The sequence below is a fragment of the Mus musculus genome, chromosome 11 (genome assembly GCF_000001635.26).
Source record: "Mus musculus strain C57BL/6J chromosome 11, GRCm38.p6 C57BL/6J".
NCBI lineage: Eukaryota > Metazoa > Chordata > Mammalia > Rodentia > Muridae > Mus > Mus musculus.
In genome coordinates, this window is record NC_000077.6 from 118,970,265 (window position 1) to 118,998,053 (window position 27,789).

The following is a 27,789-nucleotide window of genomic DNA, read 5'->3' on the forward strand; positions in this document are numbered from 1 at the left end:
CACACCGCTGCTCTGCTTCTACACCAACCGGGAGCCACAAAGACCCGTGTGAGGGGAAGGCCTCTCCCAGCCTAGGACTCTGCTTAGAGAAATAAATGTATTGTTGTCACATTTCCTTAGGGTGCCACAGAGAAGCTGGGGTATGGGGAGACGGGAAGAAGCCACAGGAGGCAGACACTTCTGGAGCAATCCTTGTCTCTCTGTCTCTCTCTCTATCTCTGTGTGTGTGTGTGTGTGTCTGTCTGTCTGTCTGTCTCTGTCTGTCTGTCTCTCTGTCTCTCTCTCTCTCTGTGTGTATGTGTGTGTCTGTCTGTCTCTGTCTGTCTGTCTGTCTCTGTCTCTCTTTGTGTGTGTGTCTTTCTCTGTCTGTCTCTCTGTCTCTCTTTCTCTGTCTCTCTCTGTCTCTGTCTTTCTCTCTGTGTGTGTCTCTCTGTCTCTCTGTCTTTCTCTCTCTCTCTCTCTCTCTCTCTGTGTGTGTGTGTGTGTGTGTGTGTATGTGTGTGTGTGTGTGCATACCACTCTCCTTGCAAGGGTGTCTTCCCCTGGTCCCTTGGTCCTCCAAATCCCAGCACCAGGTCTAACCTGTGAACCCCAGAGCCTAGACCAAACACCAGTTTCTGCATAAGCAACTTTGCCAAACCCTGGTCTGGGCTTTGCCGTATGATGGGACCATGAATCACCATGGTAATTATAACCACAGCAACGCACCATGCCAGCAGTGACCTGGCCTTAAGTAGACAGCCCCTACAAGTCCTCCACAAGAGGAGTTCAGGATTCCCCCCTGTAAGAATAAGAAATCCCCCTGCGGAGCCCTGCAGACTCCAGAGCTACTGCAGTAGGACAATGATAGGGAAGGGAAGAGCAAGGGAACAGACAGAGGACAGGAGGTGCAGCTGTCCATGGGGACAGGGAGGGGTGCTACCACCCCTGCCGTGACTGTGGGGAAACATCAGGCCCCATGACAGGAGAGCCATAGTGGGAAGAGGGCTCAGAGATACCAGAACCTTGGTTTCCTCTTATGTAGACAGCACGCAGGGGACACGGAAAAAGGTGGAAGGCAGAGCCTTGTGACAGAAAGCCACGTTGCTGCCATGGAAGCAGCTAGGAACATGGGGGTGTCCAGGAGAACGAGGTTAACAAATAACACAGGTGTCCAAATAAAAATCTGTGTACCTGTGTTTGCGGCAGCCCGACAGAATAGAGACAGGCTGACTGGTGGAGCACACGCCCTCTGTGCACAGCACAGGGGTCTTCAGCTCTAAAACAAGAAACTTCTAATGCCTACTCCCGACAAGGACCCCAAAGACACCAGACACGAGAGGATGAGACCTAAAGAGTAGCATACTCCCTGCAATCTCCGTAGAGTGGCGTAGTGACGGCCGCAATGCCCAGGGCTTGCCGCCAGGGGGCAGCGTGGGGCGGCGAGTGACAGGGATGGTTCCTTAGGGCTCCAGAAGTAGCCCCACATCTGGATGAGGACCGCAAGCGCGCCGGATAAGCCCCATTCATGCCATTCAAATCCCTACTCTACAAAATGAAATTTAAGAAAAGTCAGGTCATTAATAATCTCAGCGAAAGCTCAGAGTCTCCACCATATCATTGCGGGATCCCCAGAACGCTGACTCAGCTTAGTCCCACAGCCCACCAGAGGTGGGTCTGACCATCCCAATGGAAGGAATCAAAGCTCAGAGATGGTGGGTCACCACCGAAAGCCATCCAGAAGCTCAGAGGCCGAGTGGAGACAGAAAGGGCATAGCTCATGGTTTGACTTTTAGAGTTTGAAAGGATACAGGGACATGGGGTGGAGGGGGTAACAGGAGGCCCCCAACATGGAGGTGAAATCTTGGGGACCCACAGCTGGCATTACGCAGGGGAGCCAGGGGGTGGGTGAAGAGGAGGAGCTGAGCCTTGGCTGTGCCCCTGGAGCAGGTGCCAGGACACACACCGCCGTTCTCAGGGCAGAAGGAAATGAACACGTGCCCCAGAAGCCCAGGGCAGGGTTAACCAAGAAGAAGATTTTCTTTTCTTAGCATTTTTTTGAGACAGAGTCTTATGTAGCCCAAGCTAGCCCCGGACTCATCGAGTTGCCAAAGGCTGCCCCTGATCCTCCTGTCTCTACCTCCGGGGTACTGGAACTACAGGTATGCACCACCACACTCTGCAAATGGAAACAAAAAATTTTTTAAGTATTTTGGGAGATTACCAACATTGGAACCCCAAACTTGAAATTCCCCTAGAACCTCAGAGCCCAGGATACCCCTACAGCTCTCCTTTTCTTGGACGGAGGACTGTCCTCATAGGAGGTAGATGCATACTGGGCTAGATGCCTGGCCTTTTGCCCTTCCGCTTGAGAGTGGGTGTCTGAGCCCAGAGCTCTCTGGAGCACCCTCCTTCCTCCCTTCCTCCTCTCAGTAGGACCTTCCCAGTTCTGATGTCGCCTCTGAGAAGCAGCCAGACCGATCCTTGTCACCCTGGAAACGTCTTAAGGCATGTGGGGTCTTTGTGTCCTGGAGCCTCTGAGCATCAGGGCTCGTTTGTGAAACCAGCTCACCCTCTGCAAACATCCATCTACCACAGAGGCTTCATCCTGGGGTGTGCCACACGCTGAGCCAGGGCTTCCCCAAGGTCCCCTCCAGCACTGAGAGTCCAGGCCCAGCTGGGCTGCTAGGAGGGGCTCTGTGACCCCAAGTGGGAACTGGGCAGCACTGAGCCAGGTTCTACAGAACATCCAGAGGGACTTAGAGTGGACCCATCCTAATTCGGCCGGAGGTGCCGAGAAAAGCCCCTGCAGGGGCAGGAGCAGATGGGCGAGCTCCGGACCCCTACCCAGCCCGCCATCTGTCCTGACAGTCGTCCGTCTGCCGGGCAGCCCCTCCTCCCAACTCACCATCTGCCACCCTGCCAGGCCCTCCTCCTGGCTCCCCAGGGGCTTGGGAGGGATAGAGCAGGGGACAGAATCTGGCCTGGCTGCCTTGGACCAGCCCATCTGGCACCTCCAAGGGACAGGGCAGAATGGGGGAGCAGCCAGGGCATAACGTGCCTCCAAGGCAGCTGAAGGCCCTGGATGAATGTCTCAGAGTCGGGGCCTGAGAGGAAAAAGAGGGAGCCAAACAGAGCAGCCCTCCTCTGCCTGGGCAGCCAGGTCAGGAGGGGTGGCAGCCATGGCAGGCATCCAGACCCCCTCAGTGGCTCCCAGTCCCTGTCTGGCAGCTCTTAGGAGGCACGGGATGCCTGTGTGTACCTTCTTTCTGCCCCCTTCACCCTGAGCCTGAAAGGCTCTCTTCTACTGAGGATGTGTGTTGAGGGGTTGACCCCTGGGGATTCAAGCCCACCAGAGTTCAAGGACACCAGGAACCCCAGCTAGACTACCAAGGTCCACCCCCAACCCCACAGCTGTTCCCAGCAATTTTCTCAGAAACCATGACAAGAGGTCAGGGCCAGCCACTGGTGTCCTACAACAGCCAGGGGTCTCCCCCCTCAACCCCCAAAGAAAACAAGCAGTCCCACAGAGTCCTGGGCCAGAAGCAGGTAGGAGGGAGTGCTACAGGAGACAAGGTAAGATTAGGCTGTGTACAGACTCTGAGGTCTGGGAGGCCCATGTGGGGCCGACCTGCATATGATGCACCCCACCTCACAGCAGCCACCTGGCCCCTCCTCACCAAAAATGTCAGAGGCGTGACTCTTGTCAGTATGGGGCATTCTGCCTGTGAGGAGAGGAAGGGAGAAGTGGGCTCCTTAATCACACCTGCACCCTATGTAAGCCCAGCGTCAGGGCGGAACGGACTGCAGGTCGGCCCCCGGTGTGCCCAGCCAGGTCCTCATTACAGCCCTGTTACAGAGCACTGTCCTCAGAGTGTGACAGCCATTGCTGGCAATCAGAGCAGTTGTAACCAACCTCAGGTGACTCTTAAAGGACTACAGACATTTCCTCAGAGAAGGGAGAAAGAAGGGTCGCTCCAGCCTCACCTGAGGCCCAGCCATGACCCCCTCCCTTCCCTCCCAACCCCGCACAATCTCTGTGTCCTGGGAGGGGCTAGGAGATACAGACTATGGAAGTTAGCAGAAGGAAGACTCTCTTTGTGCAGCTCTGGGGAAGCCACCACCCATGCTCGGGTCAGGCTTTGGTGGCGTGGCTGTTCTGGAGTCCCCTAGGTTCCTGGAAGCGACTCCCGAGCCACGCTCTGAAAGCAAGTGCAGTAAACCCATAGGCTCCGAGTCCGACTCTGTGGCCTTGCACTTTGATCTATGGCTTCCACCCTATCTGGAATGAATAGGTATTATTCATGTGTCCCCAGGAAATGTCACAGAAGGCCACACCACAGGGCAGGCCCAAGCATGCCAGCTCTTCTCTCTTGTCTTACCAGTCCCCACTCTCCACCTGCAATAGAACAAGAGATACCCTGTCTTTAAAATATGGAAACTGAGACTGCCAGGAAAAGGTGTCCTTGGGCCTCCACATGTGTGCTATGACATGTATGCACACATGTTCTCAGGCCTCCACATGTGCGCTATGACATGTGTGCATGCATGCATGCTCCTACCTGCTCAAATGAGTAAGCAAAGGGCTGTGGAAATGACTCAACACTTAAGAACACTGGCTGCTGCTCTTCCAGAAGACCCAGGTTCAAGTCCCAGTTTCCACATGATAGTTTACAACCAGTAGGTGATCCAGTGCCATCTTCTGACCTCTGTGAGCACCGGGCACACATGTGGTGTGCATATGGACAATACGCATAAAATCAAATATAGATATATTTTTGTTTGGTTGGCATTTTGGTTTTCAAGACAAAGTTTCCCTGTGTAGCCCAGATATCCTGGAATTCTCTCTGTAGACCAGGCTGCCCTCAAAGATCCACCTGCGTCTGCCTCCTTAGTGCTGGTAAAGACATGAGCTTCCATATCCAGCCAATAAATATGTTTTAAGCAAGCAAAAAGGAGAGAGAGAGAGAGAGAGAGAGAGAGAGAGAGAGAGAGAGAGAAAGAGAGAGAGGAGAGAGAGAGAGGAAAGAAAGAAAGAGAGGAGAAGAGAAGAGAAGAGAAGAGAAGAGAAGAGAAGAGAAGAGAAGAGAAGAGAAGAGAAGAGAAGAGAAGAGAAGAGAAGAGAAGAGAAGAGAAGAGAAGAGAAGAGAAGAGAAGAGAAGAGAAGAGTCAAAAGTGTGGATAGGGGAACCAGGGGAAGCTAAGCCGGTTCACCAAACAAACCCAAGCCCCCTAAAGGTCCCAAGTGACTCTCTGCTCCCCAGTAGTCTCAGACTGGCAAGAGGGTGTGAGCCAGCATAGAAATGCGGGGTCCTCTAAAGGCCCAGACCTAGGGGTGAGCCTCTAAAGCCTGGACAAAGGATATATGGCTGGACAGCGCCACCTGGTGGACATGTCAGGAATAAACAAAGCCTTTCTGTTCTTGGCTCCGGGTTTTTTTCCCCGATCTTAGGATTTCTGAGCCTTTTCCCTGTAGACGTCTGTGCACTAGAAAACTCAGTCTGTTGTGCTGAGGGTGCGGCTCGGCGGAATAACACCTGCATAGCGTGCCTGAGACTCTATCTTCTCACCTGAATTCACCCAGATTCTCTTAGCTATAATGGTTTTCAGAGCACCCAACCCGGGAACTTAAAACAGGGAAATGTGCAAAAAGATGCAAATACTCTTCTAAACAGACACACACCACTGTCAAAGAAGACCAGCCCTCAGTGTCACCCCAGAAACCTCTGGCCATAGAGAGGATGATTAGGGAATAGATAATCCGAACACAGGTGACACGCATGCGTGTTCTGAAAAGACATTGAGTTAGTTTCAGCTGAACTTGGCACAGCCTAGAGTTACCCGATGAAATCTCAAATGGAGGATTAACCTGGCCTAAGGGCACAGGTCGAGGGCGTTTTGTTGATTGTTGATTGACGTAGTATGACCCCGCCCACTGTGGGCGGTGTCTACCCCTAGGCGTCCTCTGTGGTCTCTGCTTTGCTCCACCTTCGTTCAGTGATGGAAATGTGACATGGGATAAACCGTCTCATGCCCTGGTTGCTTTTGGCCACAGTGTTTATTGCAGCAATAGAAAAGCAAACTGGTTCGAGGTCAGCCTGGTCTAGAGAGTGAGTTCCAGGACAGCCAGGGCTATACAGAGAAACCCTGTCTCGAAAAAAAAAAAGAAAAAGAAAAAGAGAAGAAAAAGAAAAGCAACCTGAGGAGTTGGCGTGAAACAATTCTATTGGAAATATCCAGGACGCTTGAAGCTTTCCTTAGAAAATGTCAGTCAAGGTGTGCATGGCTCAGCGCTGGCCACCAGGACTGACAACCTGAGTTCCATCCCAGGACCCACATAGTGGAAGGGGAATGAAAGCCTGAGATCACACACACACACACACACACACACACACACACACACACCATGGCACATATGTAAAACATGCGCACATACAAACAATTTTTTAAAGAGTAATTTATTTATGTATATGAGTACACTGTCACTCTCTTCAGACACACCAGAAGAGGATATCAAATCCCATTACAGATGGTTGTGAGCCACCATGTGGCTGCTGGGAATTGAACTCAGAACCTCTGGAAGAGCAGTCAGTACTCTTAACTGCTGAGCCATTTCTCCAAACCCCCAACAAATTTTTTTAATATTTATTTATTTATTTATTTATTTATTTATTATATGTAAGTACACTGTAGCTGTCTTCAGACACCCCAGAAGAGGACATCAGATCCCATTACAGAGGGCTGTGGGCCATCATGTGGTTGCTGGGATTTGAACTCAGGATCTTCAGAAGAGCAGTCAGTGCTCTTACCCGCTGAGCCATCTCTCCAGCCCCAAATATTTTTTCTTTTGAAGGAGAAACATAAAAAGGAAAACTGTTGAGAGGGCTGGGGAAATGGCTCCGTGAGAAAAGCGTGAGGACTCCCAGAGTCCACAGTAAACCACACAAAGTAGTGCATATCTGTAATTCCAGCAGCCCTGCCAGGAGATGAAACAGATATGGGAGAATCTCCAGAAGTTAGTGGGCTAGCCTGGAATATGAAGCAGAAAACTGCAGAAGGACCCTGTCTCAAAGCGAAAGACAAAGACTAACACCTAAGGTTTTCTGAGTTCCTCGTGCATGTACTGTGGTGTGTGTACATCCACACAAACACACTCTCACACACATGCATCACAGAGATGTGCTCTCTCTCTCTCTCTCTCTCTCTCTCTCTCTCACACACATGCATACACAAGCACACACATATGCACACATACATACACATGCACACACATGCATGTGCACAAACATGCGTGCACACACACACAATTAGGCTTACCTCGTTTGAGTTGTATTTCAGGGTAACTCTATAACTGTAATTGGCAAGGAAAGTTGTTTTTTGTTGTTGTTGTTTCTTTGAACAGAAATTCTAGCTAGTCTGTGTGAGGAAGTCACTAGGAAAGGAAAGCAGCATTTAACTGGGGTAATGGGGTGATGGTGTATTGGAGACAGAAGCAGGAGTATCCTTCAGTCCAGGGGTTCAAGGCAAGCCTGAGCCACATAGTAAGACCCTGTCTCAAAAAAACAAAACAAATGCCAGGCGTGGTGGCACATGCCTTTAATCCCAGCACTTGGGAGGCAGAGGCAGGCAAATTTCTAAAGGCCAGCCTGGTCTACAAAGTGAGTTCCAGGACAGCCAGGGCTACACAGAGAAACCCTGTCTCAAAAAACAAAAACAAAAACAAAACCGTAAGGAAGAAGGGAAGCAGTAGAGATGGAGTAGGGGGAGGGGGAGAGAAGGGTTGCATCTCGTCATTAAATAGTCCTCACAAAAGTCATGGCAGGTGACCCCATTAGACAAAATGTCAGTGGGCCAATGGGAGAGCCCAAGCTGTGACTCTGGCACCAGGCACACTCAACACCACAGTGTCTCCCTCATCTTTCACAGAAACAGGTGGGACATGGTTAGCAAAAACAGTTTCAGTTAGAAAAGCTGTTTCTGCAGCCATGTTTGGGGTGGGGGGCACAGCTATAGCCTGGAGTTCAGAGGCATCGCAGCCTGAGTGCCCACAGGCTGACATCGATAGTCACTTCCCTGTCCTGTTTCCAAGCGCCCAGGGATGCTGAGGGAAGCAGACCTCCCTTTCACCCCAACCCTTTACCAGCAGGAAGCCAGCCTATGTCTCTCTCCTTGTCCTTCACATAGGAGACGCCAAAGAAGCAGAGTGGGTTCACGGGAGCGGTTCACTTAGAACGGACACAAATGGGAAACTGGCTGTCATAACTTCAGCCTTTAAGAAGGCATAGACCTTCAGGACCCAGGATTACGGGGCCAGGACATCTTCACCTCAAACTCCCTTATGATCTGTCAGACCCAGACCACTGAGATGCCCGGTTGCAGGGAGGAAGCTGGGTGTGAGGCGTCTCAATCTCAGGCAACCCAGCTCGGTCCCCTGTCACCCGATCCCACCAGATGTCCTGCTTAACTGACTGCCTGTTGTCAACAAGAAGGCACATGAGGATGACCACGAGGCCAAGGTGAAGGGTATTTCTGTACCCAAGGATTTTCCCAAAGGAACTTTCTCCTCCCGCAGTGATGGGTCAGCGATGGGCTGGTCACCCTTTATCTACACAAGGTAAGCCAAAGGTAGCCACTTATCTATCCCAGCTCATCCCGCCTGCTTTATCAGGATGCAAAGTGACAGCCACCGGGCTGTAAAACAGACACCTCTAAAGATAGCAGGTCCAGAGTCTCTGGGGGAAGATTCCAGGGTAATAAGGTATCTTTACTGAGATTCCAGGGTAACAAGGTATCTTCACTGTCTCTCCTTCGGCTTATGGTTCAGAAGGACCCAGAGAACCTCTGGCCTTCAGGCAAAGTCAACGCCAGGCATTCCTGCTCCACCCACCCTCCCCACTGACTATGCCTTGCACTTGCAAAGATAACTGGACACTCCTCAGTCTCTGATCATTGTCCCCTGGATGGTCCCTGACCATCTTGTTTTCCACAACCGCCTCTTAGAGTCTAGCTTCCATGGCAAGACACTTGGGAAAGGGCCAGAAAAATGAAGATCTTGGTTCCAAATCTCCCGGAGCGCACAGCACAGGGCATGGAGTTCACAGCATTGAAGCATCAGAGATGCAGAGAATAATCAACACCTGAAGCATGGAGGGCCAGAGGCTGGGTGGCCTCTCCTCAGCAGGTTCAGAGGGGAAAGGGGAACCCACAAAAACAGGGAGTGGAGAGCCCCAGAAGAGGGTGGCCTCACACAAGGCTCCAGAAGCAGTTAGGAACTGACACCCACATTTGCTGGCATCCCAGGGCAATCAGACTGATAAGTTAGTATCCCCTTCTAAGGACCTGTCATGAGTCTCAGGGTCAGAATGACCCTGCGGAGGGGCAGGTGGAGCCAGGGAATGCTTGGCTTGAGAGCTGACATCTCTGTGATGGGAGAAGAAGGAGGAAGAAAAGCAGGAAGGGGAAGGGAGGGAAGGAGGGAAGGAAGGATGGATGGAGGAGGGATATGGTCTCCTGGACCAGTGGCCAGCTCTGGAGATCCAAAGAGGGGTTTTCAGCACCTCCTGGCAGTAGAACCAGGGGACAGTACTCATGAGCAATCCCAGAGGAAAGACTCTAAGGAACATCAAAGACCACGGGCCCTGCAGGTAAGGGCAGGAGGCCCCAATTGGTTCTCCACAGGCTGAGCACAAGGATGAAGGCCAAGTAGCATCATGGGAAAGGTGCAAATTGTTTTGCCCTGAGCTCCCACTAAGACTTCCCCAGGACTCTCTTCTCATCCATCGTGATCCACACATGCACACACACACACACACACATACACACACACACACACACACACACACACACACACACACATACACACACACATACACACACATACACACACACACATACACATACACACACACACATACACACACAGATACACACACACATACACACACACACATACACACACACACACACACATACACACACTCACACACACATACACACACATACACACACACACACACATACACACATACACATACACACACACACACACACATACATACACACACATACACACACACACATACACACACACACATACACATACACACACACACATACATACACACACACACACATACACACACATACACACACACATACACACACACACACACACACACACACACACACATCCAATTAAGCTAGGTAACTGCAAGCTCCCCCAACACACACTTGTCACTTAGATCTTTGAGGACAGCCATCTTCCCCAGAATGAGGCAATATATCTTTGTGGTTTTAATTTGCATTTCCCTGGTAGTAAGTAATGTTGAGGTCAACCCCCCCTCCTTTCAGTTTCTCTCTATAGTCCTGCCTGACCTGGAACTCAGTGTGTAAGCAGGCCAGCCTTGAACTCACAGAGACAGTACTGCCTCTGTGCTAGAATTAAAGGTATGGGCCACCATGGCCGTGCACTGACTGTCCATATTTAATGAGGCCTGGATTCCACCTAGCAGCGCTTTAGTTTCATCTTCTGTGTATTCTTATGAGTTCTGGAGATAGCCTCACGAGACACACACCCCCAGCCCCTCTATGCAAGCCCCTCTTCCCTCTAAGTGGTCCTTTCCTGCCTTCCCGGTTTTCTGGTCTTGCTTTCGTTTCCTGTGCTTAGCGGTCTTATTAAAGCACTCTTCCTCCGCTCCAGTGTGTAATGAATGAGTCTGGAGTCTCAAGAAAATGTCCACACAATACTAAGTATTTCATCAAGGCAAAAAAAAAAATCTTTTTCTGCAGAAAGGTGTGTTCTTGTGTCAAATCCAGCAGGCGAGCACGCCCAGGTTCCGATGGGTTTTTATTCCTAACCTGAGGGGACCTGTGCCTCGCTTTGAGCAGACAGAGCTCAGCCTCACATTCTTTACCCTAGTGGCTAACACAGAGGGGTGCGGTTTCTAGGGAGAAGTGAAACTGAGCACGGATTTTGATTTCGAGAAGTGCTGCCCCTGAGGAGTCCACGTTTCTGCCCAGTGCTTTCCTTGAGATTTAACTTTTTAGTGCAGTTTTGTTTTGTCTAACCCTATGGTAGAAGAGACAGCTTATTTTGTTTATTTTTTCCTACGAACGTCCTAAGGAGTCTCGCGTTTGGTTCTCCTCACCATCTAGTCTTAGGTTGGACTAATCCATTAGTCCTCATCCATTCTGAGCTGACTTCTGTGGCCAGTGAATCAAGAAATCTTACAGTCCTTGGTCCCTGTGTGAGTGGAGATTCCCCCAGCTCAACACCAGTCACTCAAACACGTGTCCACATCACCCTTGCTGGAACACAAGTGCCTGCAAGGGTGTGAATTTACACCTCGGCCCTCTACTCTTTATTTTTAGTGTGTGCACGCGCACACACGTGCACATGTGCCCATGATGCAAGTTCTCAAGATGGCCAGGAGAAGGTGTCAGACACCCTGAAGCTGCAGTCACAGGAAGTTGCGAGCCACCATGCCACAGGAGCACTGGAAAATGAACTAGAACCCTCAGGAAGAGTAGCAATCTTTCTTAACCGCCAAACCATCTCTCCGGTCGCCCTCTCTTCTTTTTGTATCATTTTGTATTGGTTTGTTTTGTTTCTGGAAACAGAGTCTCACTCTGTAGCCCACAGTGACCTCCTGGAACTCACTATGTAGCCCAGGCTGGACTCATACTTGAAGCCATCCTCCCCAGCTGTGATGGCCAAGCCTAGTCCAGGGCAGCTACAGCACAAACACAGGACACAGGAGCTTGCGGAGAGCATGAGCTCTAGATGTGAAAAAGAAGTTTCTGGAAAGGTAAGAGTTGTTCGCTGGTTCTGAGGTACAGGAGGCCCCCCCCAGGACAGGTCCGTATCCTGATTCCAGAGCTGGAGGCAGAACTAGTTGGGGAGGAGGGCCTTCATGTATCACTGAGTCAAAACACAGAGATGAGGCTACCCCAGGTTATCCAATATGCCCTGGTGATGGCTGCCTTCACAAGGTGCTCCAGGCAACTGAAGAAAAAAGCCTCCATGTGAAACTGGGCATAGTGGCCCAAGCCTGAAATATCAGCACTCTGAGGTAGAGGCGTGGAAAGCTAGATGTTCAATGACATCCTTAGTTACAGCAAGTTCAAGGCCGGTGTTGGTTATGTGAGATGCTGTCTCCAAACAACACCGTTACAGACAGAGGCAGAGAATACAAGCCTAACCCTGAGGAACAAGGGCAGAAATGGGCGAGCTCCTCACTCCTCAGGGTCAAGCTCCAAGTCCCAGCCCTGGAGAAACTTCATCCTGTGCTCAGAGTCCAGCCTGACCCTCCCCACACCCCTGTCTCCCTGATACCCCCATTCCTACACACACACCCATCCCAGAGTCTGAAACCGAGAGGCACCCACACACACCCCCAGTCATAGGTGTCCCAACTGTGGCTGTGCTCCCTGAAAACCAGCCAAGAAGGCCTGAGATGGGTGAGGACAGAGAGGGAGGAGGAAGCACCCTGTGTCCCTGGATAGACAGTGAGCCACAGCACATAATCCTGTTAAGATATTAATCCTCATTTATCCGGGAGGAGAGGCAGCGGCGGTGGAGATAAAGCCCCTCAGAAGCAGTAAAAGGCAAGCTGCTGATAAAGTGGGAGGCCACTAATAAAGTCTCACCGTGCAAAGGTCAGTCAGTGCCTGGCAATCAGAGAGCCACCTCCAGGGCTCTGGCCACAGAAGCCAGACGCATTAGGAGCCGTGCCTGCGGAGAGCGACAGCCAGCCTGGATGTCCAGGGGGCAGAGAGGAGGATGCTCGCTTTCTTACACCCACCCCACCAGCTCGATGGCCTGGAGTTGGGAGGACCCACTCACCTCCCCATGCTCCCTACGGGTCTCTCCAAAACCACGGTCATAAAATCACAGTCCTCTTGATGACTAGATGGCCTGGTCTCCAGAGCATAGTGATAAACTGGGACCTGCTGTCTCTGCTAGGCTCTGCTGTCCCCGGACTCCTGTTCCAGAAGCAGGAAGAACAGTCCCTGGCGACACCCTTTGTACCACAGGAATTCCCCCAAGGACATTCAGAGTGACAGCATGTCCTAGACCCTGTCTGGAATAGCATGGAATTTGTCTTTCTCAAGGTCTAGGTCTTTCCTCCCCTTGGGGACGTTCTACTCCAGCTAAGTTACACAGTTAATCTGGTTTACTGCCTCTGTGTCCTAAAGCAAACTGTAACAACCATGACACCTTTCCCACACACATACACACACCCTCCAGAGGACATTGGATTAGGAGTCTGGGGAGCCTGTCCTGATCCAATATTGCCTCCAACGGAAGGGATAAACTCTCTCCCTGTCACCATGGTATCAGGATCCCCGGCAGCACCAGAGAAGGAGAAGACAGGGCCCACCAGAGCGCCGTGAAGAACCACTTGAGCATCCACTACTAAAGGCTGCCATGTGTCAGGCCTTGGGCCGGGAGTGGGGGCTGTGCTGCTCAGCCTCACGGGAGAGATACAGTCGTTTACAGTCATCACTTACAGTCTACTGTGGAGGACAGGATGCTGCCTGAACAGCTGGGCCTGTGAGGGACAGCACCAGAATGTCCGTCAGCCGTTAGCACTGAGGTGTTTCTCCAGGCCCGAGTCCATGTGTGGCTTGGGTGCTGTGAGTTCTACCGAGTCTCCAGACCAAGAGGCTCCTGGGATGGGGTCTCAGAGCACTAAGGGTGTCCTCGGGAGGAAAAGCAGGGGTGCAGTCGAGATGCCCCCCTGCATCACACACCCAGGACAGTGTGCCACAGGCACCCCATCCACAGTAGCACAGGGCTCTGCTACTCCAGACTCACACCTGCTGACTAAGCTGAAGGCCTGACTACACGAGCAGATCTGTGACTTCCATTGCTGGAGGCAAAGAGCAGCCCAGATCCGGGTCTGGTTTCTCTAAACATGCCTGAGTCTAAGACAGGGGCTGGAGGCATCTGGGTGAGCAGGAATCAGCGGGGCCTGGGTGTGCCCAGAGAGTTAGGAACTGCTTGACACACACACGCACACACACACACACACACACGCACACACACACACGCATGTGCACAAGCACATATATCAGACGCTTGTGGACATGCATAGGACATGCATGTGTGAACACATGTACACAAATATCAATACACCCCTGTATACATATATGTAAGATGTGTGTGTGTGGGTGTGTGTGTACACATGAGAATTCTTGGAAAGAAATTACACCTGCAAAGACTGACTGATCCGAACAGGAATGCGGATAGGTTCAGAGCCTAATTATGACTTACCTTATCTTTAGTCCCTAAAAAGCCCACTTCTGCTGCAGACCTAATATTCTTGGACTAGCAGATAAGACCTTTGGAGAGCATTAACTCAGCAGCCTGCTAGGTTCCACCAATCCAAAAGTTAAGGACTTTATCAGGCAGCACCCGAGGCCTGTGACTAAGATGTCTCAGCTTTGCTGCGACGCCCCCCACCACCACCACTCTAATACGCCAACCAACATATTTTAAAAAGCATCTTGATTTATGACTTTGTCTGCTACTATAAAAACTTGATGAAACTGATTCCACATTGGAAAATGTTTGCAGGCCACAGTCACTCAAATTTGGCTCCAAAATAAACTCTCTCTTATCCCCTTTGAGGTAAGATGTTTTCATCAAGAGTATGAATAAGGGTGTGTCCCTTATGTACATGTGTGTAAAACATGCAATCCCACTTATATGCATACATATATATGCATATATATATGTATGTTCATATATATATACATATATATGCATACACAAACATTCTTGTATGCACACATGCTCATGTCAGACATAAGCATAAGACATGCATGCATACATATGTATATATGAATGTGAATAAACAAATATCCACACCAGCCAGAGGTGTATGTACATATGTGTATATGTATGTGTGTGTGTATATATATATATATATACACATACACATATATATGTGTGTGTGTGTTTATGTATGTGTGTGTATATATGTATGTGTATATATGTAGTATATATTATATATGCAAGTGTATGTGTCATACAGGTGCACACACAGGGTAAACACATGCATGCAGTCACATATGGACTCATGCACTCACACACAAGAACCTTGGAATTGTGAACTGGATACAGGGCCCACTGGCAGAGCCTTTGGTGGCCACACCTGAGTGATCAGTGGCAGAGAGATGGAGATAACAAAGGTAGTATCCACACAGAGACAAATGAACGACCAAATAGATAGGCATGGGGCAAACCTCCTCACAGAAGTTCAAAGAAATGTGAGTACCATCCCTTCAAGGCAGAGTGCCCCAGTCTTGAAGGACAGTATCATACAGTGACCTTGCTCCAAAGACAGTGTTGAGGCTGCACGTGCTCATCTGACCCTCCCTGGGGCAGTGACCTTGGTTGAGCCAGAGCCTGCTGAGATGCTGTGTCTGGGACTAAAGAGGATTCTGTAATGAGACACACACTCCTGCCTGTGCTTCCTCCCCGCACCCAGATCCGTCTCCTCTCAACAATGCAGCAATTCTACACAGGCCCTGGCCAGGAGCCTCAGGACCACAGGAGGAACGAAGGGATGGGCTGTGGAATGTCCTGTGGGGATGGGACAAAGAACACTGCTTAAAGATTACAGAAACCTCAATAAAGTACAGATGCAGGTTGACAGGGTGACTCACCAACGTGGCTAACATGCAAATGTACCACAGAGTGGGAGTGGGACTTGGGGAGAGGCCTTTAGGGAGTGGAGTTGTCTTTTATACTGACTGGACCACTTTTCCCTACCATAAAACTCTGATAAAAATCAAAGCTTTACATGGCTGGGGACGTAGCTCACTTAGTAGAGTGCTCCCCAGCAGCACATAAATGGGCTATAATCCTAGCATGTGGGAGGTGGAGACAAGAGAGTCAGGGGTTCAGTGCCATCCCCAGCTACATAGTAGGCTCAAGGCCAGCCTGGGATACATAAGAGCCTGTCTCCAATCAATCAACCAATAAACAAATATTTTATTTATTTAAAATTGGGCTGGAGAGTTGGCTCAGCAGCTAAGAGCATTTGTTGCTCTGCAGAGGACCAGGGTTTGGGTCCCAGCACCCACACGGTAGTTCACAACCCTCTCTAACTCCAGTTCCAGGGAACCCAACACCCTTTTCTGACCTAGGAAGGCAGTTAAGTAAGAACTTGTAAGGTCCAATGGGAACAGGGTGAATACTCATCCAGGAGCTGTGGAAGGACAGAGAACACATAAATGCAAGAGAGCAGCCACACAGGTCTTCATCCTCCTGTCTGATGACAGACAGGCAGGCAGGCAGGCAGGCAGAGACAGACAGAAAGTAGGCAAACAGGCAGGCAGGCAGAGACAGACAAACAGACAGACACAGACAGAGACAGAGAGACAGACAGAGACAGAGACAGAGACAGGCCAACAGGCAGGTAAGCAGAGACAGACAGACGGATGGATGGACAGATGAACAGACAATTCTCAGCAACCGGCTGAGAACTAGCTAGTAGCTACTGCTTCCATCCTATTGGTCAGAATGATGTCGCCTGGCCAGACCTCGCTGCTTGGGATGCTGGGATATAGGGCCTTTCTTCTAGATAACCACCTCACCACTGAAAAATATACAGTATGGGAGTATTAACGCGTAGCTTGAAAGTTCTGCCCAGTGTAAGACCCTGAGCCCTCCACAGTCTATAGGTCATTGAAGATCCACACTACCCTATCTCCCACCTCAGGAAACTCCCTCACCTTCACCTATGCTGGGAAGCCTTCTTGTCTTTCTCCCTCTCTACTGCATCTTGTCTTTCTCTCTCTCTCTCTCTACTGCAACTCTTAGGTCCCAGCAAATGGCACTGTCCTCGCATGAATCCTCAGGGCTATGACCAATGCTAGTGGCCCTGAAAGCCTTGTATGCTTGCCTGAGCAACCCACAGTTCCTCCTCAGCCAGCACCCACTTATGTCTGGCTCCCACAAGTATCTCCCTGCCAGGGAAGGAGCCACAGCTCCGAGCCCAGTTCCTTGGTGTTGTGTAACCCCAAGGTCCTCCACTCGACTCCAGTGCACAGGAGCATCACCAACTCTGATGTCTGGGAAGGATTCAGAAATCATGCCTCTGTAGGTCTGAGAAGAAGGAACCCGTGCCCTGTGGGTGCTAATGTACCTCAGCAGTGCTAATGTACTTCTGATGGCTGTGTCACACCCTGCAGGGTCATCGCTTACTGACTTGTGTCTACGTGGAGCAGGAATCAGAGGGAAGGCTGCTGGTGGATCCACAGTTTGGGGATATTCTCCTCATGACTCACCCCAATTGTTTCCTACTCTTTCTTCCAAACCTGCACACGTTGCCCATACACTGCCTCTCACCCACCACCCCCACCATGTCTGACTCTGAACATCCACTCCCTCTCCCCCACCACCCACCCCCACCACCTCTGATTCACCACACCCAAGAGCTCCTTACAAGAGCAAAGAGAAGGAGCCCAAGCTGGCATGCCCTGTGGGCAAGACTTGGGGTTCTGGGTTTGGTACAGACCTGGACCTGAGAAGGTGATCCTGCAGGCCCTCTCCCAACTCTGCCTAAGGACACACACCCCACCAAGGCCTTCCAGCATCGGCAGATGGAGAGGTGGCAGTGGAAGTCTGAATGAGAACAACCCCTACAGACTCAAAGTGAGTAGCATGATGGGAGGTGTGGCCTTGTTGGAGGAAGTCACAGGAGGTGGGCTTTTAGGTTTCAGAAGCTCGAGCCAGGCCAAGTGGCTCACTCTTCCCCAGGAAGGACCCTGAAGGATAGAAGAACAAGCAAGAACAACCAGGGATCTCCGTTAGAGATAAAAGCCATCCCAGCATCACACAATCCTCGTGTGCAAAGTCTAGGCCGGTAACCGCCCATCTCTGAAGATGCACAGGATAAGAGACCTGTCTGACCCTGGGACTTTGCTCCACTCCTGGCCTGAGCCGCCTGAGAGCCGGTCATGGGACACTCAGCTGTCCTTCTCTGTGTGGCTCTGGCCATTCTTCCAGCTTGTGTCACTGGGGCCCCTGTCCAAAGACAGCATAAGCTACTCCTCGTATCCTTTGACGGATTCCGCTGGAACTATGACCAAGACGTGGACACCCCCAACCTGGACTCCATGGCTCAGGAAGGGGTAAAAGCCCAGTATATGACTCCTGCCTTTGTCACCATGACCAGCCCCTGCCACTTTACACTGGTCACCGGTGAGTGTCAGCCTGAGAATGGGCCTTGGGGATGGACGGGGCCTAAGATATCAGGTGACAGATGGGAGGCACCCTGGTCAAGAGTGAGAGGTCATTGCTCTGAAGAGACCCTCCAAGCAAGATGGAGAGCCCAGACAAGGGGTTTTTAGTTGTCCTCTGTTGGTGGCACCTGGTCAGGGGCTTGTTTCAACGCTGTCCCAAGGGAATGGTGAGCCACGGGGCTTCCTGGTGATTGTAAACTCATGAGCCCCTTCCCTAGGCTTGGTCCACATATGCCCCGCCCCTCCCTCTTCTTCCCCACTCAGGCAAATACATCGAGAACCATGGGGTGGTCCACAACATGTTCTACAATACCACCAGCACGGTGAGGCTGCCCTACCACGCCACGCTCGGTATCCAGAGGTGGTGGGACAACGGCAGCATACCCATCTGGATCACAGCCCAGAGGCAGGTAAGATGGCCCACCCAAAGAGAGACTGAGGCCATGACCAAGTGAGGTAACATACAGGCACCCTGGCCTCCCAGCATAGGAGGCCACTGAGGAGGGGACTGATGAACACCCTGCAGGCAGCCATCACAGCTCAGCTGTGGTCTGAGGCCTGAACGTCCTGGACTTTCTCTGTTCTATCGAAGAAAGGGAGACCAAGGCTAAGGGTTGACAGAGTGCTTGCCTGGTATTATGAAACTCTGGGTTCTCGCCTCAGTGCCAGAGAAAGCGGGGTGTGGTGGCTCACACCTGCAACCAGCACTTGGGGAGTGGAGGCAGGAGGATCAGGAGATCAAGGTCAGCCTGGGCTACATAGTGAGTATGAGGCTAGCCTGGGCTACATAGTGAGGATGAGGCCAGCCTGGGCTACATAGTGAGGATGAGGCCAGCCTGGGCTACATAGTGAGTATGAAGCTAGCCTGGGCTGCATAGTGAGTATAAGGCCAGCCTGGGCTACATAGTGAGTATGAAGCTAGCCTGGGCTGCATAGTGAGTATGAGGCCAGGCTGGGATATGCAAAACCCTATCAAGAAAGAAGGGAAGATGGAAAGGAAGAATTGAAGGAAAGAGACAAGGAGAGAAAAGAGAGGAGGGGGGAAGGGAGGGAGGAAGGAGAGGGAAGTGGGGAGGGAGAGAGGGAGAGAGAGAGAGAGAGAGAGAGAGAGAGAGAGAGAGAGAGAGAGAGAGAACAGGCCATGCCCTCAGGCCTTTAGGCACTAGAGAGGAGGATCGTGTTCACACAGGTAGATAAGGGACAGGGTAAGGAAAAGCTGGGGAAAGACTGCCTTTATCTGTTTCCAGTTCCACCACTGGGCAGCTGGACACTAAAGAACCAAAGATTAAACAGAAGGTGGGGTGCAGTACTGAGACCGGGAATCACCCCAATTTGCGTTGTCTGGGGGAGGGCACTGTGAAGCTTTTAATCAGTGAGGTCAGAAGGACGGTGGGTAAGAAGCACCTTCAACCCACACCTGCGCGTCCACCTCCGCCGCCGGGCACGCGGCACTCGGTCCTTTGGCTCCAGTTCCAAAGTGAGAACTCAGCCTCCCCTGATGCTCCATCCAGAGGCGAAAACAGGGGATGGACAGGAACTGGACAGGAACCATGGGCTTGTGTAAACGAGAACAGATAGAAAAGGCAGCAAGGACTTACGGGAAGACGGCAGGATCATGGGACAAAGTGGACAGGGAAGAAGACAGTGAAGGGAGGCCAGAGGACAGATGGACCCCAAGGCAAGGGTGCTGAAGGGTATAGCATGTGGGGACATTTCCAGTCTGGCCTCGGTTAGTGCTTGTCCTGTGGATGAATCATGGCTTGCCCCAATCTGTAAGAGAGGATCCACCTCAGAGTACAAAAGACCTCAAGACAGTAGGCCAGGAAGGCGAAGGAGCTCAGACAGAGAAGCAGGCAGGCTCGGGTGAGGGGGCAAAACAAGATGAGGAGCCCTGGACCTTACACCCCCTCATTCCGCAGGGCTTAAAAACCGGCTCCTTCTTCTACCCCGGTGGGAACGTCACCTACCAAGGAGAGGCCGTAACGATGAGCCGGAAGGAGGGCGTCTTACACAATTACAAAAATGAGACGGAGTGGAGGGGGAATGTGGACACGGTGATGAAGTGGTTCCTGGAAGAAGATGTGTCCCTGGTCACTCTCTACTTTGGGGAGCCAGACTCCACTGGCCACAAGTATGGCCCTGAGTCCCAGGAGAGGAAGGACATGGTGAAGCAGGTAGACAGGACTGTGGGCTACCTCCGGGACAGCATCAAGCGCCACCACCTCTCCGACAGCCTCAACCTGATTATCACATCGGACCACGGTATGACAACCGTCAACAAGAAGGCTAGTGATCTGGTGGAGTTCCACAAGTTCTCCAACTTCACCTTCCAGGACATCCAGTTTGAGCTGTTGGACTATGGGCCTATCGGGATGCTGATACCCAAGGAAGGGATGCTGGAGAAAGTTTACAGTGTCCTGAAGGACGCCCACCCCAGGCTGCATGTGTACAAGAAGGAGGACTTCCCGAAGAACTTTCACTACGCCAACAACCCCAGGATCACACCTCTGCTCATGTACAGTGACCTCGGCTATGTTATCCACGGGGTCAGTGGACTACTGTGGCCTGTGGGTGGCCCCTGTTCTATCTAACCCCTGGTGTGATACATCAGCCACCAAGGGGACACACTCAGCACTGTACAACAGGAGTGTGTGTGTGAGATGTGTGTGAGTGTGTGTGAGTATATGTGGGATATGTGGGGTGTGATTGTGTGTGTGTGTGTGTGTGATGTGTGTGTGAGTGTGTGTGGTGTGTGAGTATGGGGGTATATATGTATGGGTGTGTGAGTTAGTGTGTGTGTGCTGTAGTGTATGTGAGTGTATAAGTGTGTGTATGTGTATGTGAGAGAGAGTATGTGTGGTGTGGTGTGGTGTGGTGTGTGTGAGTACATAAGTGTATGTGTGAGTGTGTGTGTCATATAGTGTATGTGAGTATATAAGTGTATGTGTCAGACAGAGTGTGTGTATGGTATGGTGTGTATGAGTGTATAAGTGTGTGTGAGAGAGAGTGTGTTGTAGTGTGGTGTGTGTGTGTGTGTGTGTGTGTGTGTGTGTGTGTGTGTGTGACTGTGTATAACTGTGTGTATGTGTGATATGGTGTGTGTGGTGTATGTGAGTGTATAAGAGAGAGAGTGTGTGTGTGTGTGTGCGCATGTGCGTATGTGTATGCGTATGCGTATGCATATACGTATGCGTATGTGTATGCTTTGTAAAGTGTGGGAATCCCAGGCTCAAGGGTGGCACAGATCAAGGGTGTTGGGAAAGGACAGGAAATAGAAGCCACACTAGACCCCAGATCCTAGGAAAATTAACACCAAAGGGCAGGCACCCCATGGTTTCAGGCTGACACCTCCACCTTTGTCACAGGATCTCCACGAGGTCCACAGTGAGTCACTGAGGCTCCACCTTTGGGGTCTCAGAATTAATATGATACTAGAACCCCTCTCACCCACACATTGCAAACTTTTCCTAAGGTCATCTGCCAACATGGGAGCCAACCCGGGAGGGGGGGACTAGGAAAGACTGGGAGGGAGGAACTGTGGGCTCTGTGGCCTCCATTAATAACCCAGAAGCCTTGCCCCTCCCTCCCTTCCTCCCTCCCTCCCTCCCTCCCTCCAGAGAGTGAATGTCCAGTTCAACAATGGTGAACATGGCTTCAACAACCAAGACATGGACATGAAGACCATCTTCCGGGCCGTGGGTCCCAGCTTCAAGGCAGGCTTGGAGGTGGAACCCTTCGAGAGTGTCCATGTGTATGAGCTCATGTGCCAGTTGCTGGGCATTGTGCCCGAGCCCAACGATGGGAATCCTGGCATCCTGCGACCCATGCTCCGGTCAGGTGAGGCAGGGACACCCCTCCACTCGAGCCCAGGTTGGTGTGTACGCGCCTGTGAACTTGCAAGCCTTCAACCAGGTCACTGCATACACCCCCAGGGGGTTGTTGAGAGAGAAGCCTAGGAGCTTATGGGGACAGCGGGGACCCCTAAGGAGTTGAGATTCAATCCTCCTCTCTCACTGGACTTTCTGTCTTCCCTAGGGTCCGCGTCCTTGCTCAGCAGTCAGCACCACTTGGTGGCGTTGTTGGTGGGGATCCTAACATGTCTGGCCAAGGTCCTATAATGCCCCACCACTTAATCCAGTTCCGAGGCCCAGAAGGCAGAGGAGGCTCAAAGCATGAAGCTGAGACTCTGTTTCCTGCGTCTCAGCCTGAAGTTTCCTTTCCCACGAAGCACCTTCCAGATTCTCACTCTTTCCCTTCCCCACTTCACCCACTCCCACTTCCAGTGCAGGAGCCAGAACACAGCAGCATCTGGATTCTACCAAGCTGGTGACTCCAACTAGCCTGGAAGCCAGAGAACCACTCCTGAGGCCCCCTCCAGCACAGGCTTGGAGGACATCTCTGTAGACAGGCCATCAGATCCCTGCAACAGTCACACTGCCCCTCCCCCCCAGATGCCTCCCTAGCATCTACCCAGAGCCACCCACTCCTTCCTGCCACCATCCTCCGGTGCAGACCTCAAACCTCACGCTGAACTGGTTTGAGAACAGCAAAGCTAGCTGGTTCTGGAGTGCACCAGGAGCCAGCCTCGCTCTGAGGACACCCCAGCATGACTGAGTGACAAGACCAGTCTATTTTGTGTCCTGTGCAGTCTCAACCCTTGGCCAGAGCAGAAGAAGGTCATTCTGCTCTTCTAGAAACATAAAACAGCTCACGCAATGCCAAACTGGTGGCCCTGGGGCTCTGGGACATACAATGAACACGACAATCCAGTCTGGGCTGTGGTTCTGAGGTAGAGCCCCTGGCTGACCACAGGGTCCTGGGTTCATCCTCAGAACCAGGGAAGAAAGAAAGAAGGAAAGGAGGAAAGGAGGGAGGGAGGGAGGGAGGGAGGGAGGGAGGGAGGGAGGGAGGGAGGGACGGAGGGAGGGAGGGAGGGAGGGGAGGGGAGGGGTGGGGAGGGGAGGGGTGGGGAGGGGAGGGGAGAAGGAAAAGATGGCCCTAGTTCTGGTGTTTGTTACTTAGGAACACAAGAAGTGAGCTTGCTTACCCAGCCCACCTCCATGACCATGGAGATGGCTACTGAGAGATGATGTCCTCAGGCAGGGGCAGGTGAGGGCTACATCTAGGGTCACTGAACCTGAAAGCAGCCTTCCTATGGGGGTTCAAGCTGGGGTAAGAGGCTGAGAGACAGCCATGCCAAGCACAAGGTGGAGCAGGGAGTCCCAGGCACTCGGGGCTTGGCAAGATCCTGTAAGTGAAAGAAGCCAGTCGGTTGAGAGGCTGTGTGCAAGATGCTGGTGTTCAAGATGCTGTTGTGCAAACTACCTATGTGCAAACTGCCTGTGTGCAAACTGCCTGTGTGCAAGGGAGGGTGCTTTGTGCAGGTTGAGCCTCCAAGGGAGCCACCGTGGGTGGAGTGGGCTTTGACCTGAAGCAGAAGCACAAAAATCAATGAGAGGGGCAGGTCAATCCAGGGGCCCAGACAAGACTCTCAAGCAGGCAAGGGTAGAGGTGCTAAGGTCAAAGCTGAGGACAACACCTTCAGGGAGGAGACTGAGCACTCAGCATTAGGGCAGATCCTAGGTGCAGAGGATAAGAAAGGACAGATAAAGGCTGGCCTGAGGCTTGGATTCCATAGTGGGCAGAAGCATGGTCAATGGAAAGATGCAGGGGAGAGCCAGGGGACCTCGGTTGTTTGGTCTGGATCCATCTCCCATGCCTGTGAGGCATCCACTTGAAGCCATAGCAACACTTTGTACCCTAAAGCCTTACACTCAGTGTGTGGCTTGGGCTGGCAGTCCACACATATGGTGTGTCAGACCATGGGACCAGGTTAGAGTCCCTTGCCAGAAGCCAAAGACAAGGAGAGATGAAGACCAGTCTCTCATTGAGAAGACACGGCCAGCACACAGATGCAAGGGGGATCAGGAATGCTAAATCTAGACGAGACCCCAAGAATCTTTTCACCCAACTCCCTCTTAGAGGCAAGGATAGTAAAGTCAGCTCACCCTCAGCTGACTAGTCCCAGGACACCAGTGACAGACCTAAGTCTACACGCTGACATTTCCAAACCTGCTTCCAGAGATTCTGGTCCCCACACAGGCAGGGAGGTGAAGACACTGCCCAGTGTCACAGTCGGCAGAACACACCCACAGCATTGTTCTTCTGCAGGCTAGGGTGTGGGCACCAGACACCAAGGCTCAGGCAAGAAGGCTGGAGCAAGATCGATTAGGCAATTTACACTCAAGGGACTTTTTCCCTTAGGAGATGGCCATGCGGTGTCAGCAAAACAACTCTGTAGATAAAAACAAAGAAGCACGGGTCCTGAATTATAGCACCAATCCCTTCTTGAGGCCACTTCATGGAAGCACTGGGCAGCAGAGCGCAGACTCCGCTCAGAGCTAAGTGCTGTGATCCCTGCCCACAGTGTCTTCTTCAAATACCCACGCACTTGCCACTGGGAAAGGAATGCCCCCTTGCACACACAGCCCTCACTGCCTCTGGATGGTCTGACTCACGAAGAACAGGAGGCTGCGGCTCCTCTCTGTCCTGAGGTCTTCGCACTCCAGAGGCAGGCCTGGGAAGGGCCCCTTCACACTCACCCTCACAGGCTCACACTAGAGAACCATGTAATTAAGTTACAAAAAAAAAAAATCACAAGTAAATCTCATGTTTTATGTTTCTGATTCTGGGTTGAGCAGAATTCATCGCTATCCCGAGGTGCCTGCTGCTCACACGGCCACAGGTTGGACGCACCTAGTCTAGAGCCTCTGTAACCATCCCCCAAAACAGCATGCATGCATTTGCCTGTGTCCTCCAGGATCCAGCTGAGAGGCACCACCCCACAGAGGCCGGCTCTTTGAGACCCTCCCAGTTGGCTCTCCTCTGACCTCATCTCTGCTTCATCTTCTTCTCCAGACCTGTCCCCTCCCTGCCCCCTCCCGTCCCCTCCTACCTCCCAGCCAAATCAAGAGGCCTGTTTTTCCAAGAAGTTTTTAGAAGCTGTCTCTTGGCTGCAAGCAAGCTGTTGAACTCTGGACTAGACAAGCATAGCTCCCCCCTACCCCCGCCCCTGCTTACCAAAGCCCTCACCAACACCCTCTCTGCCTCATGATGTCAGCTCACTAGTGGCCGTTATAGAGCTGGCAATGAGACCAGCTGCCCAGCTTTGCCACTCTAAACCAGCTGTCAGCCGGTCCTCAATCCTCTCCCTCCCACCAAGCCCTCCTTGGAAACAGTGCTGTCCCCTGTGGCCACATGGGGACATCTAGAGCCCCGTAGGGCTGAGGCTGGACAGGGCAGGGTACTGGGCAGTGGATGCTCTGTCTTCTGTGAGACTTACTATTCAGAGCATCTGTAGCCTTGGGTTTCTGACGTCTGCCTTTTGGGATAAAAGGCACAAGTCTCATTACAGACACCCATACTTCGAAACAGTTACAGGAGCCACTCTGGGGAGAAGGACCCAGAGGAGTGTGTCATAAATAGCTAAGTCCTTAAGACAGTGGCCAAACACAGCAGAAGTGGTTCCTATTTTCTGGGGGTAGGCCCCTTTGGCTGGCCGGCCGGTCCTGGCTCGAAGGTGGGCTTTGCCCTAAAAGGAAAATGAATGAGGAGGCTCTTTGTAAGCTGACAGGGAGCTAGTGTTGTCAGTGGACCACAGCGCTCAGCAAAACCGTACAAGGTGGGAAGCGCAAACACAGTCAGGGTGACTGGCTCCGGTGCAGGGCTGGGTGGCCAGGGCCTGCAGAGGGAGGCCTATTCATTCCCCATATTGAGAACCTGGCCTCCAGTGGATGAGCCCCCCTGGGCCTGGCTTCCTGTCTGGTGCTGATTCTCTGTTTAATGAATATTGACCATGACCCAGAGAAAGGCAGCATCCTACACTTGCAGTACCTAAGACTGCTCAACGCAGTGTAGACAGGGGATCCTCACCACCCTGCTCCTGAGGGGCTGTGATGGCCAGCCCCATCTCCCATGATGACTCCTCAGATGGCAGACTGCCGGGGAGGTCTGTCCCCTTCTCTGATCTTCTGCTTCTGCTCATGGCTTTAACTTTTGCACCTGAGACCTGGCCCGACCGGATCGACAAAACTCCTTGCCCTGATGCTCGGAACTGGACCAGCCAGAGAATCACTTAGGCTCCTGACCCTATATCAATAGATTGCTAGAGAAGATTAACCCTCACCCACCTCCATTGCCAGCACTCTATCGCTCGAGCACACACACACACACACACACACACACACACACACACACACACACACACACACACTAGCCCTGTCTCTATGGCTGGCTCCAGCCCTGTCACAGGCTTCACTTCAGTCTCTCTGGAAATCTGCCCCACCTGGATGGAGATCAGATAGAGGGGTCACCCCCATTTCTTACTCCAGATGATGGGTGAGCTGAGGGTTTCTTCCTACAGAGCTGAGCTTCCCCTGTGCAGAACAGGGCTGATATATATATGGAATCACCCAAAAAACAGCCAGCTCCTTGCCAACAGTCACTGGCTTCTTGGTCCTGGTCAAGTTTCCCCTGGGCCTTAACTCTGTCATCTGTAAAATCAGGGATTGTGACCCAGGAAGGCAGCCCATGCCTGTAATTCTTAACTCTCAGGAGGCTGAAGCAGGAGGATGGTATGTTTGAAACTGACCTGGTCTGCATAGCAAGAGCCTGCCTCAAACAAACAAGCAAGCAAGCAAGCCTTGTGGTGGCCTTGGTGCTTCAGAGCTGGAGTTCACAAATATGTTTTCTACTAGACAGGATGACAGATGCCAAAACACTGAGAAAGCCCCCACCTCCAAATCTCCTTCAAGCATACTTGTTCGGAAGCAGAAAGTTTCTGACTGGTACTTCCTGACAGGGCAGGGGTCACCGGTGCACCTGGCTGGATGCCACATAGCCACACCCGGATGGTGATGCAACTGTTTCATCCAAGTGACATTGCAACTGTTTCATCTGAGTGACATTCCTGGTTAGGATCACCTTTGACAATCTACTTACACATATTACTGTTGCCTTTTAAAATAAATGTAAGGGAGGCAGGGAGAAGGCTGGGGGGAGGGGGGTGCCTGCTTCCCAAGCCTGAGATCGGATCTCCAGCACCAAAAAAAAAAAAAAAAAAAAAAACCTATGGTGAGTTGAATCTATAACCCAAACACTGACCCTGTCTCAGAAAAAACAAGGTGGAGGATTCGGGAAGATGGCTCACTGAAGAACAATGCTTGCCACCAAGCCCATGAACTGAGTTTAAGTCCCAGACCCCACATAGTGGAAGGGGAATCCACTCCTTGAAAGGAACCTTCTGACCTCCACATGTGCACTGTGGCAACCAGAACACACACACACACACACACACACACACACACACACAGTAAAATGTAACTTAAAAATAAAAGTGGAAGGTTGCCAGGAGTGGTGGAACATGTCATTAATCTCAGCAAATGGGGGTCAGAGGCAGAAAGATCTCTGTGAGTTCAGGGCCAACCTGGCCTACATAGTGAGTTCCAGGACACCCAGGGCTGTACAATGAGTCCTTGGGTCAAAGAGTAAAAC

The 27,789-nt window shown here is 51.7% G+C and overlaps 1 protein-coding gene and 1 long non-coding RNA gene across 2 annotated transcripts in view; one reads left to right on the plus strand and one right to left on the minus strand.

Moving 5' to 3' along the window:
* Gm35710 overlaps positions 1 to 13,046 on the minus strand; it is a 35,883-nt gene extending 22,837 nt beyond the window's left edge. The window contains exon 1 of the long non-coding RNA XR_880341.2: positions 12,824 to 13,046. This is a non-coding gene — a long non-coding RNA (predicted gene, 35710). The remainder of the gene's footprint in view (positions 1 to 12,823) is intronic.
* A 4,870-nt stretch (positions 13,047 to 17,916) lies between these two features.
* Enpp7 (ectonucleotide pyrophosphatase/phosphodiesterase 7) lies at positions 17,917 to 22,957 on the plus strand. The gene is made up of 5 exons (NM_001359574.1): positions 17,917 to 18,196; positions 18,502 to 18,647; positions 20,157 to 20,783; positions 21,855 to 22,074; positions 22,273 to 22,957. Exons 1-5 carry the CDS (start codon positions 17,953 to 17,955, stop codon positions 22,353 to 22,355), a joined length of 1,320 nt encoding a protein of 439 aa, NP_001346503.1. The 5' UTR covers positions 17,917 to 17,952; the 3' UTR covers positions 22,356 to 22,957.
* The last annotated feature ends 4,832 nt before the right edge of the window (positions 22,958 to 27,789 follow it).